At 38.7% G+C, this 24,791-nt stretch overlaps 1 protein-coding gene across 2 annotated transcripts in view; it reads left to right on the plus strand.

The window, feature by feature from the left end:
• The window catches only part of DUS4L (dihydrouridine synthase 4 like), a 38,455-nt gene extending 15,149 nt beyond the window's left edge, over positions 1–23,306 (plus strand). Inside the window, exons 7-13 of one of the 2 annotated variants that reach the window (XM_068400723.1) lie at positions 188–280; positions 3,175–3,275; positions 5,416–5,566; positions 10,145–10,280; positions 12,912–13,023; positions 20,888–20,988; positions 22,397–23,306. In XM_068400723.1, the coding sequence (XP_068256824.1) occupies positions 188–280; positions 3,175–3,275; positions 5,416–5,566; positions 10,145–10,280; positions 12,912–13,023; positions 20,888–20,988; positions 22,397–22,435 (733 nt within the window). In that variant the 3' untranslated portion in view covers positions 22,436–23,306. Of the gene's footprint in view, positions 1–175; positions 281–3,174; positions 3,276–5,415; positions 5,567–10,144; positions 10,281–12,911; positions 13,024–20,887; positions 20,989–22,396 lie in introns of both variants that reach the window. The other variant, XM_068400722.1, reaches the window with a different exon arrangement.
• The last annotated feature ends 1,485 nt before the right edge of the window (positions 23,307–24,791 follow it).

The raw sequence follows: 24,791 nt of genomic DNA on the forward strand, positions 1-24,791 counted from the left end.
TACAGAGGGATGTTCCCCATTTCCCCGCCTCCCGGCCGGGGGGCTGCGGTTAAGTTACTTGAAAATGTTTCCCGTTGAAACTCCGTGGCCCAACGCGAGGCAGCCTGGGCCCGGCTGCCGGAGCCGCCCTGGCGGGGGCGCCGCGGGCCCGCCTGAGCCGCTCCTTCCTCCGCAGGCCCGCCGGGACGATGACTTTCCAGTGGACGGCAGTTGCCACCTTTCTGTACGGTGAAATAGGAGTAATTCTCGTGCTCTGCCTGCCGTTTATTTCTCCGCTGAGGTAGGACTTCAGGGTGCTGGGCAGCCCCAGCTCACCGGTTAGGGTTTATTTGACATTTTTGTGTTTATAAACGCCGAGTTCTGTTGTTGCATCTTAAACTAGCAGTGAACTAAGCTGAAGGAATGCTGTTTAGGACTTGAACGTCAGGAGCTTCAAGAACCATAAGCCTCTTTCAAGGAGCTTTATGTTTGCTTTACACACACTGCTGATTCATCCGAGCAGCAGTTGGGGTTCCCAGGATGAGCCCCATTGCTTTGCTTCAGCAAGTGGGAAGTCATCTCCCAGTCTTCTTTCAGGGGTTTTTGGAGCAGCCAGGATACAGGAGAGCATCTGGCTTCCCTTGCTGTGAGCTCAGTAAGAAATGAGAGGACGGTGCAGCCTTTTCAGTTGTTTGCCAAGTTTGTGAGGAGCAGCTTTACAACGTTTCTGTGTGCACTAGGCATTGTGGCTGCTGAACAGATAAGAGACGTCTGATATTCAAAGCTAACCGCATGCAGCATGTGTAAGGGCTGCAAGAAATTTGTGATCATTTGTTTTAAAAACTGCAGACTTCAGCTTGATGCAAAAAGTTCGGGACTACTGAAATAAAGGCCTCTAGAAACTTATATATAAATTAACAAAATAATAACACTTCTGGAGCACAACACAAACATTAAGAAAAATAGTTCATTCTTGTAAAATAAATGCCCTTAGTAAGGGGAAGAAACAAAATGTGTTAATTACTCTTACTATATACAAAGGCCTGGCTTACAATCTTAAGATTATTTCCTCTAAGTAGCTCTTCAAATTTGGTAATGTTATTTTTTCTTTATAAGAAATAAAGAAAGCTAGCTTGTCTACAAGACGCAAGAGAAAGAGCGTTAAGATTTCTTTCCAGAATATCAGTAATTCGAAAAAAAAAAAACAACCTGAAAAAACCAAGTAGGATAAAACCATACAGCTTTTTTAAAAAAAAAAAAATTGCTACTGTCTCAGTGTTGTGTAAAAATTGTTACATGATTGTTTTTCTGCATCTTTAGATATATTTGGAATGCAGAATGCAGCTTTTATTGCAATATGTTAAGGAACAACCTAAAACAAAACCCTGTACTGTGGAGAGTCTAAATTTAACTGCTTAAACCTGTGGGAGGGTCTTCAAAATGGTTGAATCATCCACAGCTGTTATCAGTGATTTGTTATGTCTCCTCAACTTAAGAAGTTGAAACTGTTCTAAAATCTAAAATAAGCTGGCTTGTGAGGAGTTCAGCATTTCAACATAGATTATTGAGTTCTTGTATTTTCTGTTGTTTTCCAATCAAAGGTGCAACTGTATCTAAGAAGGGAGAAGTATTATGGGAGTTGTAATCATCAGTTTATTAATGGCTTAGATGAGGAAACTAGCTGCAAGAATTTCTGCAGGCTGATGACACATGCACAGTACATTTGGAGTATTGAAATAGGTTTCACTTACGACATAAATAGGGCTTGAATCCAGTCTTTGTGGCTGAAAAGCAAATTCGTAACCTGCAGTGTTACCAAAATTTATTCAAGCAGTAAACACAGTGTTTTTAATTATATATAAAGGATAGATTTTTGCCCTTGGTTGGTGGCATTCAGCTATTCCTTTGAACAGTGGTTTCTGAAAGAGTGGAAGAGCTTTATCCTTTATGTGACATGTTCCGTTATCTTGTTAACAAAACTGTCACAGGAATCTTGTGGGGTTAAAGATTAGATTTAGCTGCTGTGACAGTACCAGAGGGCAGCAGTTCTGCCTTGCACGTCTTGGTGGCCTGGGAGCTGGTTCTGTCAGAGCAGTAAAGCACGCATGATTAAAGACAGATGTGAAACTGCTGTTCTTTAAAGTTTTGATTTAGTTGCTTGTCAGTCTTCAAACAGATTGCCTCTTTTGTGCCTGCACATTTTTTGGATAATGAACAGCTTTTCAAATTTGCTAACAAGCTTTTAAGTTCCTGGGGAATAAGTAAATTAACAATATAAAATGCAAGTATGCAAAAAGACAGAACTGTACTGCCAAGTGTGGTACATCTGTAGTGGTGGCCAGTATTGTAATTTGGAAGGATTACATTTGTGTGACTTCTGTCACCAAAAGGAAATGCAGCATTTAATAAATGTGAATGTCAATACTTGTTGAGGAAAATAAGCATGAAAAGGTAACATAGGAAGACTTTGCCGTAAAGAGATCTTATTTTTAGCCTGAATATAACTTGGCAGTGTAGTTGGTCTAAGGTCATACCTCAGAGAATCACTTAAGTGGATATTAACCACCATTGGGCCTCTAAAGTTGCTTCCTTAGCCAACAAATTTATGCTCTTGAAAGAGATTTTAACATTTGACAAAATATAAACACAAGACTTGTCCTTTTATTGTCATTTGCAAGTTAAAATGTAATAACAATCCTTGTACTGTATAATTATTCAGATTCATCAATGTAAAAGCTAAGCCTTCTGAAGAAGGATGGTAGAGACGATCTTCATTCGTGAAGCGTTTTTATTTTATTTGGCAACGAGGAGTTTAAGTGGGTAGAAATAAAAATGATGGAATGGGGTTTACAGTCTTTACCCCATCCCTGAGTTTATTGTAGTCAGGACTGAACACAAAGTAATGCTGGCCAAAGTAAAAGCTAAAATAAAACCTATCTGGAGAGTACCTGCTATCATGTGAGAAGTTTTCAAGTTGAACCAACTGTCTTTGCCTGTATTGACAAGAAACAAAAGAGAGACAAGCAAGTTGGATTGTTGGACAAGTTACGTATATCTAAATTCTATTGCAATTAAAGCATCTGTTTAGACACCTTACATAAGTCTCATATCAATAACAAAGCTCTCTTCTGTGAGGTTATTATGCTCTTCTTTTAGTGTTTAATTATTTTTGAATAACACAATGCTATTTTACAGATGGCAGAAGATTTTTATGATTCCTCTATGGAGCAAAATGGCAGTTCTTTGGAACAAGATGTTCCTTACAATAATAGTGTTACTGATCGTCTTGTTTCTTGGTAAGTATTAAATAATTTCTTAAGAAATGGGGGGCGGGGAAATGGTATATGGAGTTCATGGCAGTAAATTAATTGAAAGGATTCAAGCCTAATGTAAGTCAGCTAATTTCTTTAAAAGCTCTGCAGTAGAATGGGAGAGGGCTTATACTGCATCTGTGTTGGGAGTCCAACTGCGATAGTAATAGAGTAGTGAATGAGGAGGCAAAACAGATCTTGGTTTAGGCTGCTGCTTGGTTTCACTTTTCACACGAGTAAATGAACTTGAAATGTTTGATACCAGAATTTGGCTGAGCTGCTCAATATGCAGTAGATGGCACTCTTTCTCTTGGTTGCTGTTGAAATAGAAGATCAGAAGACCACATCAAAGCACTGGGCTATTTGAGTACTTTTGCTCAGCACAGATACAAAACAGCTGTTGGCTACATGTGTTATCAGTAGATCCTAAGGTCTGTCAAGTAGGAGTAAAGCTTTAGTGAAACAGGAGTTAGAATGATGACCATATGCCTGACTGATTTCGTTTAATGTCTGTCCTGACTGCTTTGTGTGGTAAGTATCTCCTGTATTTCATTGATGGAAATAGTTCTATGTTTCAGTGATAGAAGTAGTTCTCCTCCATGGATAGAAGTGTTTCAAGCACCTTGCAGTGAAAATGCTATTTAATATAAAGAAAAGTTATGGGGTTTTACTGTCCACTGAGAGAAACATACAGGTGCACAATATATATAACAAAGTCAGACTAGACTGCAATACTATATTTCTAATATTAAAAAAAGTACTGGAAATGCAAATAAACAGGTTTTTTTAATTTTAGATGTTCTTTAATACTACCTTTAGAAGTAGATCCTTCAGTAAATGGCTTAAGATTGAGAACTGATGGATTTAATTTACTGTCCTTGAAAACCAATTGAAAAATTTGACCACAGTTTGCTTTTGAGTTGGTGATGATTATTGATTTTGTGGAAAGATAGATTTGGGCTAGAGTAAAGCAGTGGTGAGATGCTTGCCCCATAGTATAGGTTGATAGGTTGCTGCAGGACTAGAGTCTTCCCATAGCACGGGGATACAGAGTTTTGTTTGGTCTTAGTCTTCGTTGCATTGTTTGAAGTTTCACTTCAAATATATTTTTTTTCCTCTCTAAATAACTCGGGAACATAAAAGAGACTGTCATAAGTGATGTTACTCTCACATGCTTTTGTGTGGAGTTGATTTTGTCTGCTTAGAGAAATGTAGCAGCAATTTAATAACACATGGCCAAAATATTCTGCAAGAACTGATGATGTGTCATGAAATATGTATTTTTGTTGATATGCAGGAGATTTTAGGTGCTCTATTGGCCTTAAGTATGTATGATGGCCTTAAGTTTACAGATTGTAATGTGAACTCAATTGGGTTAGCTTTTGTTTTTATGTAGATGTAAGTCCTAATTAATTATTTTGTCCTTTGAAAAGTGTTGGCAGCGTATTGGCCCTGCTGCAGAACTATCAGGAGTATACGATGGATGAGAGGAAGCTGAAAGATGGATGAAAGGCAGATGAAAGAAAGCTGAGATGCAGCTTACCCCCTCTGTGCCGTTTATGTTCAACACTGTGTTACTACAGTATTCCTGTTTTGATGGATGTTATAGAAATAATTTTTCCCTCTGATTCAAGCATAAATTAGACAGTTCTGTCATTACTAAAATACGTGCTTATCTAACCAATTCCATATGAGGCAAATACTTCAGAAGGCATCTCTTCATTTTCCCTTCTCTTTCTGTTTTCTCACTGTTTGTCCGCTGGCTGGATTTTGATTCAGTTGTCGGCAGTGACATTTTGACACTGTCTGTAGTGTCTCTGGTAACATTTGTAGAACGTGTGCTTTGGTGATCCCTGCTCCCTGGTGGCTGGGTGCAAGTGTTGGAAATGACTGTTCAGGTATGTTTTGGGAAATGGTTTGGCATATATCTGGAAATGTGTTACATCACTTCAGTAATTATCAAGACCTATCTTTAAAATGTATGGATAACGTAAGTGATGTCCCTGTTTGTCCTGTGCCTGTTTCCTGAGCAGAAAGTCCAAATGTATATTTCTAGTACAATATCTTGTTTATCATACGTGCATACCCACAGAGGTCAATAAGAAGAAACTGGGTTTGTTTGCAGATGCTGTTAGAGAAGTTAGGAAGTACTCGGCTGTTCATGTGAATGAGAAGGCTGCAAACATCAATACCAATGCCTTTGATCATATTCAGATGAAACTCTTCCGATCACAAAGAAACCTCTATCTCTCAGGTTTTTCCTTATTTCTTTGGCTGTAAGTATAACATTTTTCTAATTTTTACATAGCATGTTTCTTAGAGGAACTATCGCACAAAGTAGTGCAACTATAAAAAAAGATTGGAAGGCCATTTTCAAGAGATTAAAGAATTAGATGTGAGCAGATTGACTATGAGGCAAGTAAGATCAGGGGAAATAATATCTTACACATGTTTGAAGATTGGAAGGATATGTGAGCAACACATGGAAAAAAACATTTTGAATGTTTGAGAAAACACGTTTTTTGCAGAAGGTTTTTCAGGGAATACTAATTTCCTTCCTTAAACTTATGCCCTATGCTTTGTTTGTTTTGAATGTGGAAAACTGGAATAAAAAAACCCTCAAAAACTGAAGTACTGTTAAAATAATCTTAATATGTTGCAAGAGGGTATTATTGCATCCTGCTGTGTTAAGAAGCAAAGCTTGAGTCTGACTTGAACCACTTCATCTAAAGCTCGAAGTTAGGAACTGCAGGATGATGTTCCAGCTTCCAAGGAGAGTTTCAGATATTATTTCAGATCAAGCTCTTTGTGCCTACTGGCCTACTACAATATTATGATCTTAAGTGCAGTATCCCTTTCAGGATGTTTAAATACAGCTAATAAAACAGGGTAATGGAAAGGACAGTTCTTTACTGCCCAGCAGTAGCAGTCAAGTCTCCCTGTGAATCTTCACAGTAGCAACAACAACCTGCAGATCTTCTTAGTTGGGCAAGGAGCACATGAACTAATTTGACACAGGTAATGTGAATGAATGGAAACAGACGTGTTGGTCAGATGATTTCTGATTTGTACATTTTTGTGGTGACACTGGGCAAAGAATGTTGTCCCTCTTCTGAATTCCTTCAGTGAGCTGCTTGACATTGCCTAGATACGCAAGAGGAACACAGAACAAGGAAATGCCTGGAATCAGAGACTTCTGACAAACTTCGTCCCTTTTGAGTGTTGTATGGCCATTTTAGCTGATCATTGAGGAGTGTTGTACATAAAGAAGTGTCATGGAACAATTCGTTTAAAACTTGAGCAGGAAAACTGGAAGAAAGGTGTCTGTGGCCTTGCACAGTAGTGATAGGAGTGCATCATGTTCTTTGTCTTCCTTCAGAAAGGTTAAGTAAATATGCACAAATATGTCTGTGATCTCTGCTCCACAAGAGGAATAGCTGGATTGTGTCCTACACTAGAGTTGGAAGCTGGTCCCTCAGGATCCTGCTCCCACTCGGCTTTCAAGGAAGAAAACTTGTCAGGTGGCCCTAACAGATTTTATTGTGGATAAAAGTTCTGCTCTTGAAGAGGTTTGCTTAAGGCCTTTTTTTGGGCTACTGGCCTTTCACCAAGATTTAGAAGAAATAAATGCTCCTACAGTAGTGACTAGATCAAAGGACTTTTCATAGTAAAGCTATTTGGCTTATTCATTAAATGGGCATAATGTCTGTCATAGAAGGGGAAAAAAGTATTCTTTGGGTTGCCTTATCCTACACTGCTACTACTGTCACCCAACCCAGTTAAGACCACATGTAGGTATGAATGGGTACTTGGATGCCCCTGGTTCATTCTTTGGGTCAGTTTTGATTTGTTTTAGCACATCAGCCAATAGAATTCCAGAAGAGTGGTCGATGGAGATTCCCAGGATGGAGGACACTGGAAGCTTGTCACTTCTAGCAACACAGCAAAAGCTCTTCTCCATTTATGGTTCAGCAATCGCAGAACACTGGGTACAGATGAGGAAAATGACCTCCTATGAGTGGAGGTATTGAGGCCAGCTGAGCCTTTATGCACCAACTGTCTGCACAGAAAACAGGAGGGTCATAGTTATCAGAGACTGTCCCCTAGGCAGGACAGAGGCACCCATCTGCTAATCGGACTTGATGTCTTAGGAGATGTGGAGAGCCTGCCAAGGCTTGTCTGGCCCCCTCTTGCTGCGTGCTGAACCAGAGAGGGATGAGAAGGGCTGGAAACAAAAGGAAAGCTAAAGAAACGTGTCCCACTGCCCAGTGGGGCAGAGGACCCAATGACAAAGGATATGGAAAAGAATGAGACATTGAGCGTCTCGTTACCAACTTACATTACATTTTTTCTTACCAGTAAGGTCTGCTGTTTGGCCTGCCAATTCTCTGAGCCTTCTAGGAGGGTCGGTGGGGAATGTAACGTTACCCACAGTAGTGGAAGATGCAGCTAGGGAGTACTTAAGCAGATTGGGCATATACAAGTCTGTGACGTCCTAGGATGGGATGCATCCTTGCATGCAGAGGGATTTGGCCAATGTCATTGTAAGGCCATGCTCTGTCATCTTTGAAGGATCATCGTGATCAGGGGAGGATCCTGGTGACTGCAAAAAGGAAAACGTTGCACCCATCTTCAAGAGGACAAAAAGCAGTATGTAGGGAACTAGAGACTAACAGTCTCACCTCCCTGGAAAGGTTGTGGAGCAAATCTTACTTAAAGCCTTTTACAGGGACATGAAAGATACAATGACTTGGAACAGCCAGCATGGATTTGCTGAGGAGAGGTCATGCCTGATCATCTCTGTTGCCTTCTGCAATGAGCTGACTGGCTGTGTGGATAAAGGGTAGAGCAGCAGATGTTGTGTGCCTTTAGCAAGGTCTTTAACATAGCCTCTTGAGGTATCCTGATAGCCTAGCTGTGGACGGATGTGGGCTGGAGAAGTGGAGGAAAAAGGGGGTGGAAAATTCCCTGCGTCTTTGGGCTCAAAGGATGATAGTGATGGAAATTCAGCTGGTGCCCCTCAGGGATTGGCGCTGGGCTCAATACTGTTCAATGTCCTTATTAACAGCCTGGATGATGGGACTGAATGTGCTCTCAGCGAGTTTGCAGACAGTACCAAATCAGAGTGGTTGATATCTTGGAGGGCAGGGCTGCTATTCAGAGAGAGATAGACAGGTTGGAGAAATGTGCTGCCAGAAATCTCATGAAGTTCAACAAAGGCAAATGCAAAGTCCATCATCTTATAGGATAATCATGTACAGCATCCAAGCTAGGGACTGGCTGGCTGGAAAGCAGTTTTGCAGAAAAGGGCCTGGGCATCCTGGTAGACAGCCAATCGTGTGTTGAGCTGTAATAGCACGTGTGTAGCCAGAAGGTCAAGGGAAGTGGTTATTCCCCTCTATCTGGCACATGTTGTTCTGCAGCTGCAGGACTGGGTGTAGTTTTGACTCCCCGAAATAGTGGAATACCGCAGTTGGGTACCAAGAAGGTTGGGGGCTGAAACATGTGACCTATGAGGAGAGGATGAGGGAGCTTGGCTTCAGCTGGAAAGAGACATTGAAGGGGAGATACTGTTGCTTTCTACAGCTACCTAGTGGTAGGATGTAGAGAAGATGGAGCCAGCTCTTCTCAGTGGATCCACACAGCAATGACAAGAGGCAACAGGCCAGGAACCTGGGAAATTCTGACTTGTGGTAAAAAGTACTTTTTCTACTATCAAGAGTGGTCAAACACTGGAACAAGGACCCTGAAAGACGGTGGAATCTCCATCATTGGAGACGGTGGGAACTCAACTGGACAAGCCTCTGAGTAATTTGCTCTGCCTGTCCCCTGCTTTGGGCAGGAGCTTGGATGGAATGACCTCTGGGTTCCAACCTGTATGATTCTGTTTTAGTAATGATGTTTTACTGACTTCTGACTGCTGCATCTATAAATTAATAAACAATAGTAAAACATGCTAACCCTTGGGAAATTAGTGACATGGGGACCTTTTTTATTAAAACCAAAAAAAGTTAGAAAATGAACTTTCAATGAAAAAGCAGAAAGGAGGGCTTACCTTGAAAGCCAAAAGGTCTATTAATATGCTTTCAGTTACAAAAAAGCCAATTACTTGGATTTTCAAATTTCTTTTGAAGAGCAGCTGCATAGTTATATTATAGGAATTAATTTAATTCAGTGTTGCTTTGGCCTTTCCTTGATTCAGCAACATACTGCTTTGAAAGACTCCAAGATGAATAATGGAAGTAGTGATGCAAAAAGGCAATCACTAGATCAAAGGAAGGGAGGTATTTGCAAAGCTTAGATTTGAGGTGCCATATCAGTGCTGACATTCATGCATGTTTTGATTTATACAGTATTGACAGGGTACTTTGAAGTTTAATATGCTCACATTGCTGATTTTATTCTTGTAAGGCCTTTTATAAAGTTGTGTTGTTTTTTTTTTTCTTTTTTTTTTTTCTTTTTGCATTGTACTCATTACCATAACATGTTGCTTGGGTCTTGTATTCAAAGATCCATCCTATTTAAAACACTAGGTCATGTAAGAGTATTTCAGCCTTTAAGCAAGCGGGTCTCTGACCCCTTAACGGCAGTGGGTTTTTGGAAGGAGGGAAGTTCTGCGTCAGGTAAAAATCAGATTTTTGATGGATGAAGATCTTTTCAGTCTCTTATTTTACTATTATTTGTCATCAATGAGCCTGGATGTTTCCCTTCAGGTGCTTAAACAATCCTCCTGTGGTTTTGTTTTCACATCTAATGCAGAGAGAGAGAAAAGGGGTTGTTTTGGTTTGTGTGTTTTGTTTTGTTTTTAATTTGTGCTGTGAATTACTGTGCTGTTCACTGTGTTTCTTCACCAGTGTCTTGAGACGTACTGTTACACTTCTTACTCAGTTGGCAAAAGGGATGACATCTCATGCAGCTCTGGAAGCACAAGTAAATGATGCTACTGAAGCAGCCAAAAAATACATGGCCGAGAATGAAAAGCTGCGGGAGGTATCTTTGCACTTTTTTAGTTATTTTCTTATACAGCAAGTACTTAGTACAAATACTTTGGTTTGCTGCTGAATAATGTTGGTTCATTTTTTTTCTTCTGGTGGAAAAAGGAAGAACAACGTTCTTTCAGAATACTGAATACAAATTCCGGTAGCGTTTTATTAACAAAGGAAAAGAAAGTAATCCAAGTAAAGGAAGTTCTATCTTTCCAGTACAAATTTCATCAAAGTAGTAATATATTCTTAAAATATCTCTTTGAATTTAGTCATAGCAAAGTAGAGGGAGACACTAATTTGTTTCTTTTTGTCCTAAACAGTTGGCTGTTTAGGTCAGGGCTATAGCAGTCCAGTAGAGAAAAGCCTTGAATATAGCTGTTCTCGTGCTGGCTGTTTCTTCTAAATAGGATTTGCTCCAGTCCTGAAATGTCTTTGTATTTATTGTATTTTGTATTCTTGCATCTATTTTTATGGTGAGTCAGCCAATTTCCTAATACCTTCCTTTCTCAGTAAGGCACTGCCATAGTATTAATGAGGATATTACCAAAAATTTCTTACTTAAAAGAACCACCAATGGACCAAAGATATGTTCTTTTTATGAGAAGAATGGAGAAAATTAAGCTATCATTTGTCTATTTGGTTCAATATACAGTTGTATGAAGGAGGGGAAGTCAGCAAAGGTAATAAAGATAAGTGCATGAAATCTTCTCTCGTAATTAGTTAGTTTGACTTCTGTTGGAAGAGATTGAACCATAAGCTAGAGTGCAGATATCCAGGGTATGAAGACTTTTACAGCATTCTTCAGTCTGGCACGCTGTCAAAACAAAATTCACTGCAGGTGTGTACAGGTTTCCTTCCAGTTTGTCTGGAGTGGTGTCTATGGTTACCAGCACTGTAATTTTTTTGTAATAAATCTTCAGACAAAGATAACAGACTCTGGACAAAAAGTACTAGAAGGGATGCAAAAAAAATCCAGTTGTTTGAAATTATTTGAAAATTTGGGGTTTTGGTATTATGTCAAAATGATCTAGATTCCCTCCCTCAGCCGTGGAATTTGTCTATTGCATACTGGTACATTTTATTTAATTTTTTCTCTCTGTCCTATTGGGATTTGGCAAAAGTCCTCTTTTTGTTCTGCTTTCACATTCTCTTAGCAACACATTGTCTTAACTGCTTGTAAGTGATAGCCATAAACTGGAAACTGTGTTCCTGTCTGTTCCTATTTGTGTGTTTGATTGCATGGTTTGCAAAAACAGTGGTAGCCACGAGTACAGCGAGCATGCTCTGGCTGGATCTCCATTGCACCAGAGATGCAAAGTGTTCAGAATTGGTTTATTTTAACTTCATAGAAATACTATGACTTAGATTCCTCTATGGCTTGGCCCCTGCATTTGTGTTCCCTTACAAGCATGCTTCATTCCACCATCAGAGAGAGACAAGAGCAGTTGCACATAGGGCACTGGCCATAAGTATAAGTACTGTGCATTTACTCTAGTGTGCTAGGTCTGCACTGTCTCCTGTTCAGAGGTTCCATGGAGCACAGGACTTAAGATAAAACTTTACAGAAATAACTATTAGTGTATTAATAGAAAGAGATGAGCACAAAGTAAAGGAGGCAGTCTGTGGCCAATTGACAAATTGGCTATGGTTTTGTTACCAGCAGTCAAATGCCATCTCTGCTCTTTGGTTAAATAGCTTCTGGAAATTTTTCTTCAGCTCTTTTCTTTGGATTGTTTACCAATCTTCATAAACAGTTCTTTTTGTTCTTCCTGAAGTGATCTTTCCCTTCTGCTCCCACCTGTGCCCAGTAAGCTACGATATCACAAGTTCACCTAACAGCTGTTCATCTCAGTTGTTAGACTTTTCTTTTTCCCATTAAGTTTTTACCACTTGTTTTGCCGTTTTTGTAACAGAGATGATGCTTGAGTGGATAATAGAGGCTATATGAGCAAAGGGTCTAATCATGGAGTCTAATCCTTAACGTATGATACTTTTAAGTCATCAGTAGCAATTGCCTTAATGATAAGAGTGTGCATAGGTATAGTAGTGCCAATATTTTCAGAGTACAAGGAATATACTGCTCTTGTGTCTAGTACTGACAGGGCTCTTCCTGCATCCTTTCCTAGTTTTTTTCTTGAATTTCAGTGGAAATATAATCTAGGTATTTAAGTATTCTGAAGATTGAAGAAGTAGCTGCAAACCTATGAGGAGAGATTTGTGACTTATTACATGATTTAAATTGGAATAAATTATTAGAACAAGTTGCACATAAAAATGGCAGTGTTCTGTCACTTGCGGTCTCAGTGTACGTCTTCTGGAAATGCGATTTATAACGTAAACAGAGGTTGTGGGCTTGATGCAGAGATAAAAAGTACTCTTGCACAGGAGATAATGCCATGCTATTACAAGTATGCCATTACTATCAACTTGAAACATTGAACAATTTTTTTCCTTTTTTTTCTTTTTTAATTTTGTTTGGTTTTTTTCTAGAATGACTGGGTATCTACCTGTGTTATGTTGGCATTTGATAGAACCTGTCATTTTGCAGGATCAAGGCTGACAGTCTCTGGTTGTTTGGCATTGATGTCAGACTAATGAAAACAAAACTAATTGTAGTAACTGTGGTTTTTAATAGTCCTTGAGTGAAAAAGGAAGCAGTAAACAGAAAGAGTCAGCGGAAGCAACTGATGAAAAGTTGAAGAAGGAAATTGAACATTTGAAAGCAGAGCTACAGAAGACATCAAATGGTAAGTACTGGTTAAGACTTCTTTGCAATTAAGCAAAAGACGATTTCAACACTGGATGTCAAAAATTTATTCTAGGTATAGCATTAATTAACTTCATCAGTTTATGGAACACTTGGCTTGGGATTTCTTCACATTTGACTAGGAACTGAAAAACACACCATTGCCATCCCCATATTTTAGGAAGTGTTTTCACTATGAAAATGCGTACGGTATAATTTGAACACCTTAGTTAAATTGTAATTATTAACAAATTGAACTGGTATATTATTTCAGTGGTGTTGACTCGTCTTCATTAATGACATGACCAGGATACGGAGTCAACTGCAGGTTGCTTGTAGGCATCAGATTGATCTTTCATGTCATACATATCAGCCATTCTCCCTGTATAAAAGTTTGTGGTTGAGGTTTTTTCTATAAAGTAGGGTTTCAGTCAGATAGCAGAAAAGTCCTTGACTGGTATCCTGAATGTATATATCTCCTGCATCAGAGGTGTTAGCTGCTTTTTTTTTTTTTTGTCTACAAGGAAACATGCCTTGCAATTTGTAACATAATACTTTTGTTAGCAGCTTCCATGTTTAACGTTTAGATTGTCAAAACTGGTTTCTTGGCAACCCAAATTGAGATAGAAGCAGATTTTACCTGTTTGGTTCTGTCATATTGGGATCTGTCACGGTGTGTGATGCTTATGAACACCTGCTCATCTGAAAGTAGTGTTTTTAAGATAACACTGCCTCTGACCTTGTAAGCATTAGTCAGATGTTCAGACTGTAACAAAATACAGATTTTTGTGGTACAAGGTAGCATGTTGTCATCAAAACATAGCCCTGCTTTGATATTGCATGGTGCTGCTGCAAAGCTGTAAAAATAACAACAAATACTTCAGGAATCATTTTTCATTGTCCTCTGTGAAGATGAACGAGAACTGTGGAACAGCTGTTTTCAGCTGGGCTTGAGGCAACAAGAATCTTTAAATAGAGGGTCTCATTAGTTCACATTCTCAGGCAGGTTTGATTGTGGGTTTTCCCTCTCCTGCTGTTTTCTTAAAGAAAGGGGGGAAACTGCCTTTGAAGTGACAGGATCAATGAAAAACTTAAATGCATATGTTTTATTTAAACTAACTGGTGGTATGTAACATTAATATAATGTAAGCTTTTCAGTCAGGAATGCTAGAGAAAGCTAAGGAATAAATAGATTTACCACATACTGCTTCAGCTGCATTCTCCCTGTGGGCTGTTGACCATCTGAAAGATGTATAAATTAAGGCATGCTTGAGCCTTTTGTTAAGGGGAAAGTGGGGGAGAGGGTCTTTTTAAGTAATGAATAGCAAAAAAACAGAAACCCCCATGATTACATGAATTACCATTGTCAGCTAGATGGTGTTAAGGTATGTCTGTCTTATTTTTTATAAGTTCTCTTATATGTTATTTTGAGCAAACTGGTAGCCAGAAAGTACTTGATAATAACTACATCTGCAGACAACTTTCTATGGAGTGTTAGAGATTTAATGTGAATCCAGTTAACTGTTTTCTTTTGAAACTTCTGCAACTGAGCAGGTGAATGTTGAGTTTCATGCTTGTGAAGTGTGAGCAATGCATTACACAAAATCAAAGTGGAGATTGAAAAGCTTATTTTACCTCTCTTTAACAATCTGTTTCATGCCACTGAGTTCACATGACTAAAACTTTCCTCTGTGTCCACAAAGTCCAATACATTAAATTTTGGGGGTATTTGGGTGTGGGGGAAGGGAGTGAAGAGTGTTTGGGGTGTCACCTGGTAATGAAACAAGACAAAACTAGTATAAAAAGGAGAACTTGCCTGGTTTGGGTTTTGGGGGTTTTCTTTTTGTTTGTTTTTCAGCTATAGTATCAGTAAGGGTCATAAATCTGGATTTTGTTCTTATTTGGTTGGAGTTTGGGTAATTTTTTTTTCTGTTTGGATGAAAAAACAAGTATAATCTTTTTCAGAGAGCAGTTTCGAATATCCATTGTTCTGGTCTGGTACATTTGTTAAGCTACTTATGCATGGTGATAGAGTGATATAGTATAGTAGGTCAGATGTTGAAAGGTGGGTTACCTCAAGAGAGTGGCACCCAGGAGGAGTCCTAAATGTAAGTAGTCTTCACGTTTAAATAATGTAGTTTAGTATCAGATTAGTGCTGTGACTTCAGGGGAGATCTAAATTTTCTGAAAGGTTTTGATCCAGTATTTACAACTTCTGGCAGAGAAAATACTGTATGTCTTCTCTTTCTGAAATTCTGACTGAAATTATAGTGTAGACAGTCATTATTGCAGACTTCCAGGAGACTCATCTGTAGTTCTTCAGCTTTCTACCTTTTACAGGAAACAGAGTCTACCTTATTTTTTTGTCCACTTAACTGTAAGTGAAATCTGAAGTTAAGAAGACATTTTGCCACCTACTGTGCTCTGGGCAGGTGGGGAGGAAGATGAAAATACAAAACAAAGACTGAGTAGTGAAATTACTAAAATCTGAGGAGAGGTTGGAAATGAGTGACAAAGATTTCAGCCAAATTTAGTTTTTATTCAGACTTGACTTTCCTATCGCCCTTGATGCCCTTTTTTGCTTTATTGTGGAAGGGAAAGAAAGGGAGCTAGTTCTTCACTACTTTATTGCAGACCCGCATACTGGGGACTTTATAGGCACCCAGCAGTGGGGCTAGCACTTCCAGAGCCTAAATCCATTTTTAGCATATCTGGACATGTAGTAACATGACTGTTTAGAAACCTTTCGAGATGGTATTTTATTGATACACTTGTATATTATGAAAAATGTCTCACTGATACCTAGAAATAAATATATGTACTTCTAGGAGCACCCAGTGCAGATGTGAGAATGTTTCTCCTGCTACACATTAGACATAATTTCTAACAAAATGTTGATTCAGATAATTAAAGGCTCTCAGTATGGCTGCTGGTCTCAGACCTGTAGGAATTTTCTGGGGAAAGAAGAGATGCTATGATATTGTTTCATTTTGATAGTTTTGAAAATTATCCAAAAATCTGCAACAAAACAAAATATTTGCAACTGGACATGAGATCAGAGTCTGGGAGAAGGTTCATAAAGCAGCTGTCCTTACAGTGGTCCTTGAGTTGGGGGCAGGAACAGGACTTTTGGTGCATTAACTTTCTGTTCTCACTCACAGATCCCACCCTGTGGAAATGCTGATGCGCTAAATGTCCATTTGTTATTGTGGGATCCTTTGGGCAGGAGGGCGACTTCTGCAATGCTGTACTATTTCACCTTCTATCTCAGGTCATTTTCATGGTGACACTGTCCTAGCGTATGGTAAAGGCTACAGCTTCATTTACACAAGCAAAGTTTCTACAGAACTACTATTGATCAAGTCTTGCAGCAGAACATGCTGGTTGCAGACTCCTGTCCAGCTCATTGACCCCTCACTCTTCTAATAGTATTTCATGGCAAATGACATGCACCTAAAACTTCTACCTGTGTCTGATGGAGCATAACAGGCATTGCGGTCCCCAGCACCTGTGTGCAGTTATTGAACTGTGACCTTATTGCATCTTTGAGCTGAGTCTGTAGTATCACATGGAGACAAAATCCAAAGACAGTTTCTTTGTCTCTGCCATTGCATACTGTGAAGTGCGTACTGACTCACGAGAGTCATTTACTTGCTTTTGAACTTTAGTTCAACTTTTTCTGAAAATACTGTCTATTTATATATTGTTGTCATAGGCATACAGTTGGGCAGGAGGAAATTCTGATGAAACTTCCGTGCATCCTTTAATGAGGTTTGGTTTGTGTACAGAACGTGTCACAAGAGTGCTTTTTGTTTCATGGTTGCATAGTGCTGTAGGAGACAGAAGTGAGAGAGCAACAATTCAAGTGGCAGGCTGGTTTTGAAATAGCTTTTAATTGTTGACTATTTTAGAAATTATGCATGTACAGAAGTACAACTCTCACATAAATTCTAAGATTATTAGATGTTAGAAAGATAGTGCAGACACTGGGAATACATATAGAACTGTTGCTGCTGGGGAGAGTTCAGCACGGCCTTTGTGTTGCCAGGCAGGCTAGTGCCATGTATGAAAACTATAATTATGTTGAGCTCCTCTGAAGCACTCCAGTTTTGAAAAGCAAATAAACAAAAAAAAAAACCAACAGAACACCAAACTATCAGCTTTCTTTTGTAAGCTGGGAATAGGAGATACAAGTTAAAAGAATTGGCCATGGTCTCATGTTATTTAGCCGATGGCAGAGGGAGGTTTAGAAGCAAAGTCCATCTTAATCTTTTTAACTGTGAGATCATAACCTTGGTGGGAGCCATTGCACAATGTCACATGCAACACGAGTTGATACTCATATTTGTTGATTTGAAGGAATGGCGCTGCATACAGTAAGCATGGTTTTGCTATGTGAGGCCGTTTATGCCATCTGAAGATGCTGTAACATCCCTTTTGTAACAAAATTTCATTTGAGGTTGCAAAAGGTACTTGGAGCAAATTTGTGTGTAATTTTTTGGCCCTGCATTCTCTTTTTAAACTTTATCTAACCATTACGTCTTAAGAAGAGAATTCAGAATTAGTATGGAATTACTCGACTGGAGTTGTGTTCCCAGCTTTTCAGCGTATTTGTTGGCAAATCTCTTGTCCTGTCAGTGCCTAAGTTCTTAAATGTGAATAGCTCTTTCTCAACTTGAAGGCCCTTAAAAGAGAGGGATCTTTCTGAGTCTTAAACTAGTCCAAATCATCTGGTTTTTAGACTTGTATTGTGAGCAATGCTAATTTAAGTTCCAGATAGTTTCCTTAGTAGCAACCACTGTAAGTCAAGTGATTTACTCCAGGACTAGTAGTTGTGCAGGGGAAATGCCCAAAGAATCATTGGTTTCTTTTGTTGCTCTTTGGTTTTGTTTCACTGTTTGGTTCTCCATCCTTGTTGAAATGAGAAGATAATAGAAATGCTATAGCTACTGGGCTGTAGTAAGCTCTTTAGAGCAATTTTTTTTCTTCATCCTGCTTCGACTTTAGGGGAATCTGAAGTAAACTATCTGTCCTGGAACAGGATACAGAGAATGTGGTAAGGGAAGGACAAGTTCTCTACTTCTCCCAAACTGTTCACGTTACATTGGTTTATGGACCTCCAGTCACACGTTAAGCATGAAGGGATAAAGTTTTCCATACATGTCTTCTGTTGATATACTGCCCTAAGAATATTTTGTTGATTTTTTTTTTTTCTTTGAAGGGAAGGGGAAGGAATTAAAAAGGACAGCACACCTCTCACAGTACTGAGTCTGGATTCCAGTTTTGGGACTTATTGACTATTCCTCTCTTTAGTTGCATTAACTTAGAAGCAGCATTCTCACCTCCTGCCTGCTCATGCATTTACTTGATAGGAGCAATCAGCTGTTGTTGCTGTCAGTCCAGATGTTCTGTCTCCTGTGAGGCAAAGTATCAGGCAAGGTGGAAGCCAGAAATAATAACTGACTGTATTGTGCACACAAAAGATCTTCTGTTTTTTGCTGGATCAGTGTTCATATGATACGATCCATATGACAAACAATATACCTGTACCATCGACTTGGCTGCACTGCAGTGTTCATGCAATGGCAAAAATAGTTGAGCGGTGATGTATGGATGGTCTCCATTGCTTGACAAGAAGACATCCAGAGAAGTTGGTGCACTGGGGAATTCATGTTTTTGAAGATATGATGCTCCTTTTTATCGTGTGGCCCAAGAGGAATGAGTCTGGGTTTGGTTTTTGTTTTTTTTTTATTTTGGCCATAGCCAGCACAGGTGGAAAGGACAATCTGTTCTTTGCTTTTTCTTCTTCTAGGGTTAGGTGAGGTATTCGTGTCATACATCTGTTTTGGTGAAAACATTGAAACAATGCAGCCACTTGTTTGCTCTCTTGGTTTGCAGATACTTTTAGACATTTTGTTCATGTTTTAAAGACACGGTAGTTTTTAGTTGCAACTAAAGTACTGTGCTGCTGCTTGTAAACAGCTAAATAGTATTAGATCAATAACATTGAGCTACAACTTCTTCAGAAAGGAGATATTGTTAATTTTTACTATAACTAACTATGTACAGTAATATTGCCTTTAAACAAAGGCAAAATTTAGCTTTCTAATTAGCAGATTCTTGAAGAGGCAAAATGGCATATGCATATGTTTTTTGTCTACAACTTAAAATTCAGAAGCTTATCAAATTGTCACAAGTTTGGTTTAGAGTGATTTCCAAATTTTACTGTTGACTATTTTAAACAATAGCAAGATCAGAATGAGTAAATGCAATGGGGTTTGACTTGTCAGATCTGTGGAAATCATGGTTATTCCAAATACCAAAACCTTTAGAAAATGTTTTTTGTATTGATGCTGTCAAGAATGCAGTAAAGGATGAAGGAGATCTGTGTAAGAGTATGGAAATGAAAGAAAGGATGTAAAGAGATGGGATGAAGTTTTGACCCTGTTGGAATCAATAGATGTAAGTGTAATTAATGTCAGTAGACCAGAATTTCAGGCTAGGTAAAAGTGCTATTATTGGAAAACCACTTGCAGACTTTTGAAATGAGAATGATTTCAAATCTATACATTCAAATTAATTAATTAAAAGTAGCATACATGCTGGAGGAGGGAATCTTCCTTTTTGCATGTAGGAATGTGGTCAGGTCTCTTGTGTCCTGATGTTTCAGGAACTAGCACCGAAAGAGAAACATGGTTCAGACCAGAGTGCTTGTAGCTAGGTGCTTAATAAAAACCACATCTAGCTCCTCATCTTTTGAGAACAGGCTTTTACAGAGGTGCTGCAATTCTTTAGGGTCTTGGAGGCCTCTGGGGAAGAACAGTGTCAGGGAGCTCACAGTTGAAGGATACATCTGCATTTTTGGAACAAGGAACATTGCAAATGTTTCTATTTGTACTGTCGAGATTTGTTTTTTAATATGGCTACGTAAGGCAGCCTTATAGGTCATTAATAACGTTTCTCTGTTCTAGCATGAATAAATCAAGTTTTAGCAGCACAGGCATACCCCACAGCAGAGAAACATAAATATACCCGAGATACCTGTAGCAGAGGAATATAAAAATGCCTAAATGACCTTACTTGAATGCTTACATAACAGCTTAGGAGTAATGGTTATATGAAACTTTATGCTGATTTACCTTGTATTGTAAATTAGCCCCTGTGTAGTCCTGGGCTGTTTTGTACTGCAGCATAGACATGGTCTCAGTTTATTGCTGTTCAGATTGTGAGTAGAGTAATAATTACTTTTTCTCATGTTAAAAACCTGTTCACAGTTGTCTATCCTACCACCACTGTTTCTGCCTTCTCATCTATAAAGTGATGCTTCTAATGAATTCACTCATGCATGGTAAAATATATAACAGGGTAAAAAGGGAGGGGTCTGTGCTCCTATAATAATGTATTTATCTCTCTCTTCCCTCCCCGCCCCCATTTTATAGATGCCCTCAGTTGCTTTGCTAAAATCTTGCCCAGTGTTTGAGTTCCCTCTCTATTTTAAGAGGGTTGACAGTTTTGGTTTTGGAGTTGTAGAGTTTTGTTTTTCTAAAACTGTCTTCTGCAATGTGACAGAACGCTGTAGTCATCACTAACTTGTCACCTCTGTCAACAGTTTATTGGTCTTGCCCTTACCTTTCTCACAGCCCCTTCCTGTTCCTTGTGCTGCTCTTCCTGAACACAAGTCATTCTCTTTCCCCTCCCTGACCTGCACATCTCTTCCTGTGTCCATCTGTGATGCTCTCTTTTAAATTTAAGCTTTTTTAGAGGAAGGACTATCTAGTGCATTGGAGCCCTAATACATAGCTAGCACTCTGAGGAACTGCAGGAATACGAGTAATAAGTAAAACTCTAATTCTGATGTTTTACAGCTCTCCACAAGGCAAATAATGAAGTGACTGCAGTTAAAAGGCAGTCTGAAGGCCTTAAAAGAGAATATGATCATCTGATGAAAGAATATAAACAGCTTCAGGTAGGTGGTTCTGGATCACTATATGAGCATCATGGTCTGAAACTGTACCAGCAGAATTCTGCTTGTTGGGTATATATAATGGAAGAGAATTTACCAAAATCTTTAGTATAGCATAAAGTTACAATGGGCAGCACTTCCTAAACTTCATCAAAATAGTAGACTTTTGTTTTTCAAGGGCTGGGCAGCAAAGCTATTAGCATTTTCTTTTTTGCGTTTCAGGTAACAAAGCTTAGGTCATCGTTAGACTAGATTTTGCTGTCGCTTGGGAAATAAGATTCGGATAGTTTTGCATGTGATGATCAAACTGAAATCTTGTAAGAAAATGGTAGTATTGTGTGTGTGGTATATACATCATTTAGAGGAGTAATTTTGGTTTGTTTGCTCTTTAAACATGCTTTTGCAATACTGGATTATAAATGTTGCAATACTGTTGATACGCAAGAACAAAAAAAAAAAAAAAACCAACAAACAGCCTAGGCTAAAAACAGGCTACTGTAAAAATTCAAACTTAAGTACAAAATAGAAAAAAAAGAAACATAGCAAGCAAAAGCTGAATTAGCAGTTTGATTGGGTTTGCATATGCACATGGCTATAATATCCATAAAATATACCGTAACTATTTCTGGTAGAACTGGGAGCCCTGCCTGTTCTTTAAGTTGTCTGACAGGTGTTTGTATGTTCCATGCTTAACGTCTTGTCTCAGAATTCAACCAAAATGAAAGTTAGCCTGTTTACAAGTAACAGTCTTGGGAAAAAATAAATGATTGATGTTAAAATTACAGTGATGTGCTTTTCAGGAAGAGCTGTGTGTTTGTCCTGTATTAATAGAATAAAACTAAGGCAAATTTGAGCTGGTTATAATGTTTTTCCTGTACTCTGTGAAGCTGCTTACTGATTCCCAGCCTCACCCTATACTCTTACAGAGATTGCTCAACTGATCTCTGTGTTCGAATCAAGACCACCATGCACGTCTTATCTTTGTTGTGCTTCCCTGTGCAACGAGCCATAGTAGTTCTTCTGCATTTCTAACAGTCTTGTGGTCTAGAACACACATCCGTACAGTTTTCTGTGTTTGCCTCTGAATGGAAAGAACAGAAGGTACTGAGCACACGGTAGATGCAGCTCCTAAGGATAAATCATTTGATAGCAGAAAACGTTTTCTGCTGAGTTTGTTGCACAGTTCAGCTGTAACTTGAACGGGAAGCAGAAGTAGGCTGCATGGCTGTCACTGTACTAGGATCAGAAGTGCATGTGTTATGTGGGGTAGTATTGATGGGACTACAACTTTGAGGGGTGTATAGTGAACAAATCAGGTATGACTGCAAGGGGGCAAAATATGGCACCTGGAGTCAACGGTTTCTGATCGTGCCAAACATAAAAAATTATTTTTAATTTGTCTCTTTTTCAGGACAGTTTAAATGAAGCAGAAGACAAGAAAGACCTGTAGGTGCATCTAAGATGGATGGCATTGGTACAGTTGCTTCAACGTGAAAAGCCTCGTGCTGTTTAGGCTCCTGATGCATATCTGAAACAAAACTTGATTTTTCTGAAAAGCATGTGCACTGCAGGTCACTACTCAGATTCCTCTAATGTATCTTGGTTGCTAAAAATATTCTGTGTTGCAAATAAAATATTAAATGGCTTACCTGATTTACCATGAAGTTTGTCACTGCTCTTGTGAGGAGAAACTCGAAAATCTTTCAGTTCCATCTGAAGCAACTTGACTGTTCTCCAAGCTTTTGCCTTCCAGAATGGTAGCACATCACGCACAATTTGCTTGTAGGATTTGAGCGAGGTTGTATATCATGCTACATCTTAAAAACACAATTACCTAAACCTCCTTTGCAACACCTGTTTGGAGTCTTCAAAAATTCAGTTACCAGTGGGTTGAAGAAGGCTGAAAGCTTTTCATCAGCCATTCCACTTCAGTGGAAAATTGAATGACAGTCAGTCTAAGGAAAAGAAAGAAAGAAGGAAAACTGCATTTCTAAATCGATCTCACTAGCTTGTGACTTTCACATAGCCACATGGATGAGTGTATTTTAACAGATAATATTTTGCATGCCTCTGGTTTATTTTTCTTCAATATATTGGGTTATTACAGTTTTCATAACCAAGGTTTTGGGTTGTTTGGTAATATCATTCGGTATTTTTACACTGTTTACATCTGTTTACTCTGTATGTGCCACCTAAGTTCTTTTGCCTTGCTAAGTAAAAATTCTTTGTAGATAGTTGGATTTGTTTTGGTTTGTTTTCATGGATACGATACCTCAAATAAATGTGCACTGTTTTGCATAAGCCCTCTTTGGCATTCAGAAGGTTGTTTTGAGTTTCTTTTTTGTTAGTTGGTTCCAGTTTATATTTGAAAGTTGGATATGTTTGTTATACTAAAGGGATTGTTTAAGTTCATGAATTTCTGGGTTTATTCATGTAAATCTCTCCCAATATACTGTCTCATCAGAGTTAATAGGTATATACACAAAGAACAAAATACACTTCTAACTTGGTGATATTTAACTTTTCCTCGAAATACAGCCTTCTTCATCGGGGTACTTTCGATTGCTCTGGAAATAGAATTTGTTTCACTTAGAATTTAAACATAGCATATTAAGTACTATAAAGCCTATTAACATACCATATTAAATAAGAATGCATATGTTTTTAAAAAATACTTCATCCTTGCTGAAGTAGTACAGAATATGTTCTCAGACATTCTATGACACTGGAGATTTGTTTATTCATATCAAAACTTTCAGGAAAAGCTACAGATTTTAATACCTGCATACACACAGGTTTTGGTGATGTAGTTGAATGCATCTCTTCTCCCCTGCCCCTGCTTTTGAAATACTTAAAATTATGGCAGAATGTTACCTCCAGTCTGATCTGAAGACTGTGGTTGGAAGCCTTAGAGGTATGAGAGTCAGTGCTGTTTTTAATAAAAGAACTAAAAACTCACCTGTTTTTCTTACTTTAAGACCCAGAACAAAAGCAAATATTATTTGCTTATTATTTACTGTTGTTATCTACTTATTAAACTTCAAGCATTTCTTCCTATAGTACAAGTAAATAATTAGGTAGGTAATTAGCAGCTTACAATGAAAGACATCATGCACTGGACTCTTCATCCCTAAAAATTTATCTTAGAAAAAATAACATGGAACAACAAAGGGGTAGTTGTGAATGCACTGATAGTATCAATTCTTCCCCTTGAGAAGGAAGTCCGGATGCTATATAGAATTTTTGCTGTAGCGCATGACTGAAACGTGCGGGAGTGCGTAGTGGTACGTGCTGCTCCCTCAGAAGCTGAAACAATGCCTGGTATTTTTAAATGTGCAACATGCATTCAACATGTGGTACTCCCCCACTGCCCTCTGTAATTACAGCAGTCACCTCAGCCTAGCAGTGTCCTGCTGGCTGCTTGGAAGATGGGGATCCACTTGCTGTTGATTTAATTCTGGGTATGTCTCCAGAAGTAAGAATTTAGAGCTCTTTGTACTCTTAAGTAACGTCAAAGTAATTATCTGGCTCTTTTGGAGCTTTTTTCCCTCTTTACAAAAGTCAGAATGTGCATTTCCAGTACTTTGGTGGGGAAGCACAGGAGAGAGTATTAATTCTAAAAATATTTGCATAGGTTTAACTTGATAATAGCTTTCAAAAAAATGGAGATGTGTTTTCATGTTTTTTTCATAAACCCTTTTTTCTGCTGAGTCAAGAAAGCAGTGAGGTCATGGTGGGTGCATGAGAACTGACCTGAATATTAATAGACCTAACTACATGCTTCGGTGTTTCCTTAAATGAAAGCA

Source organism: Nyctibius grandis, chromosome 5, assembly GCF_013368605.1.
Source record: "Nyctibius grandis isolate bNycGra1 chromosome 5, bNycGra1.pri, whole genome shotgun sequence".
NCBI classification, from domain to species: Eukaryota; Metazoa; Chordata; class Aves; order Nyctibiiformes; family Nyctibiidae; genus Nyctibius; species Nyctibius grandis.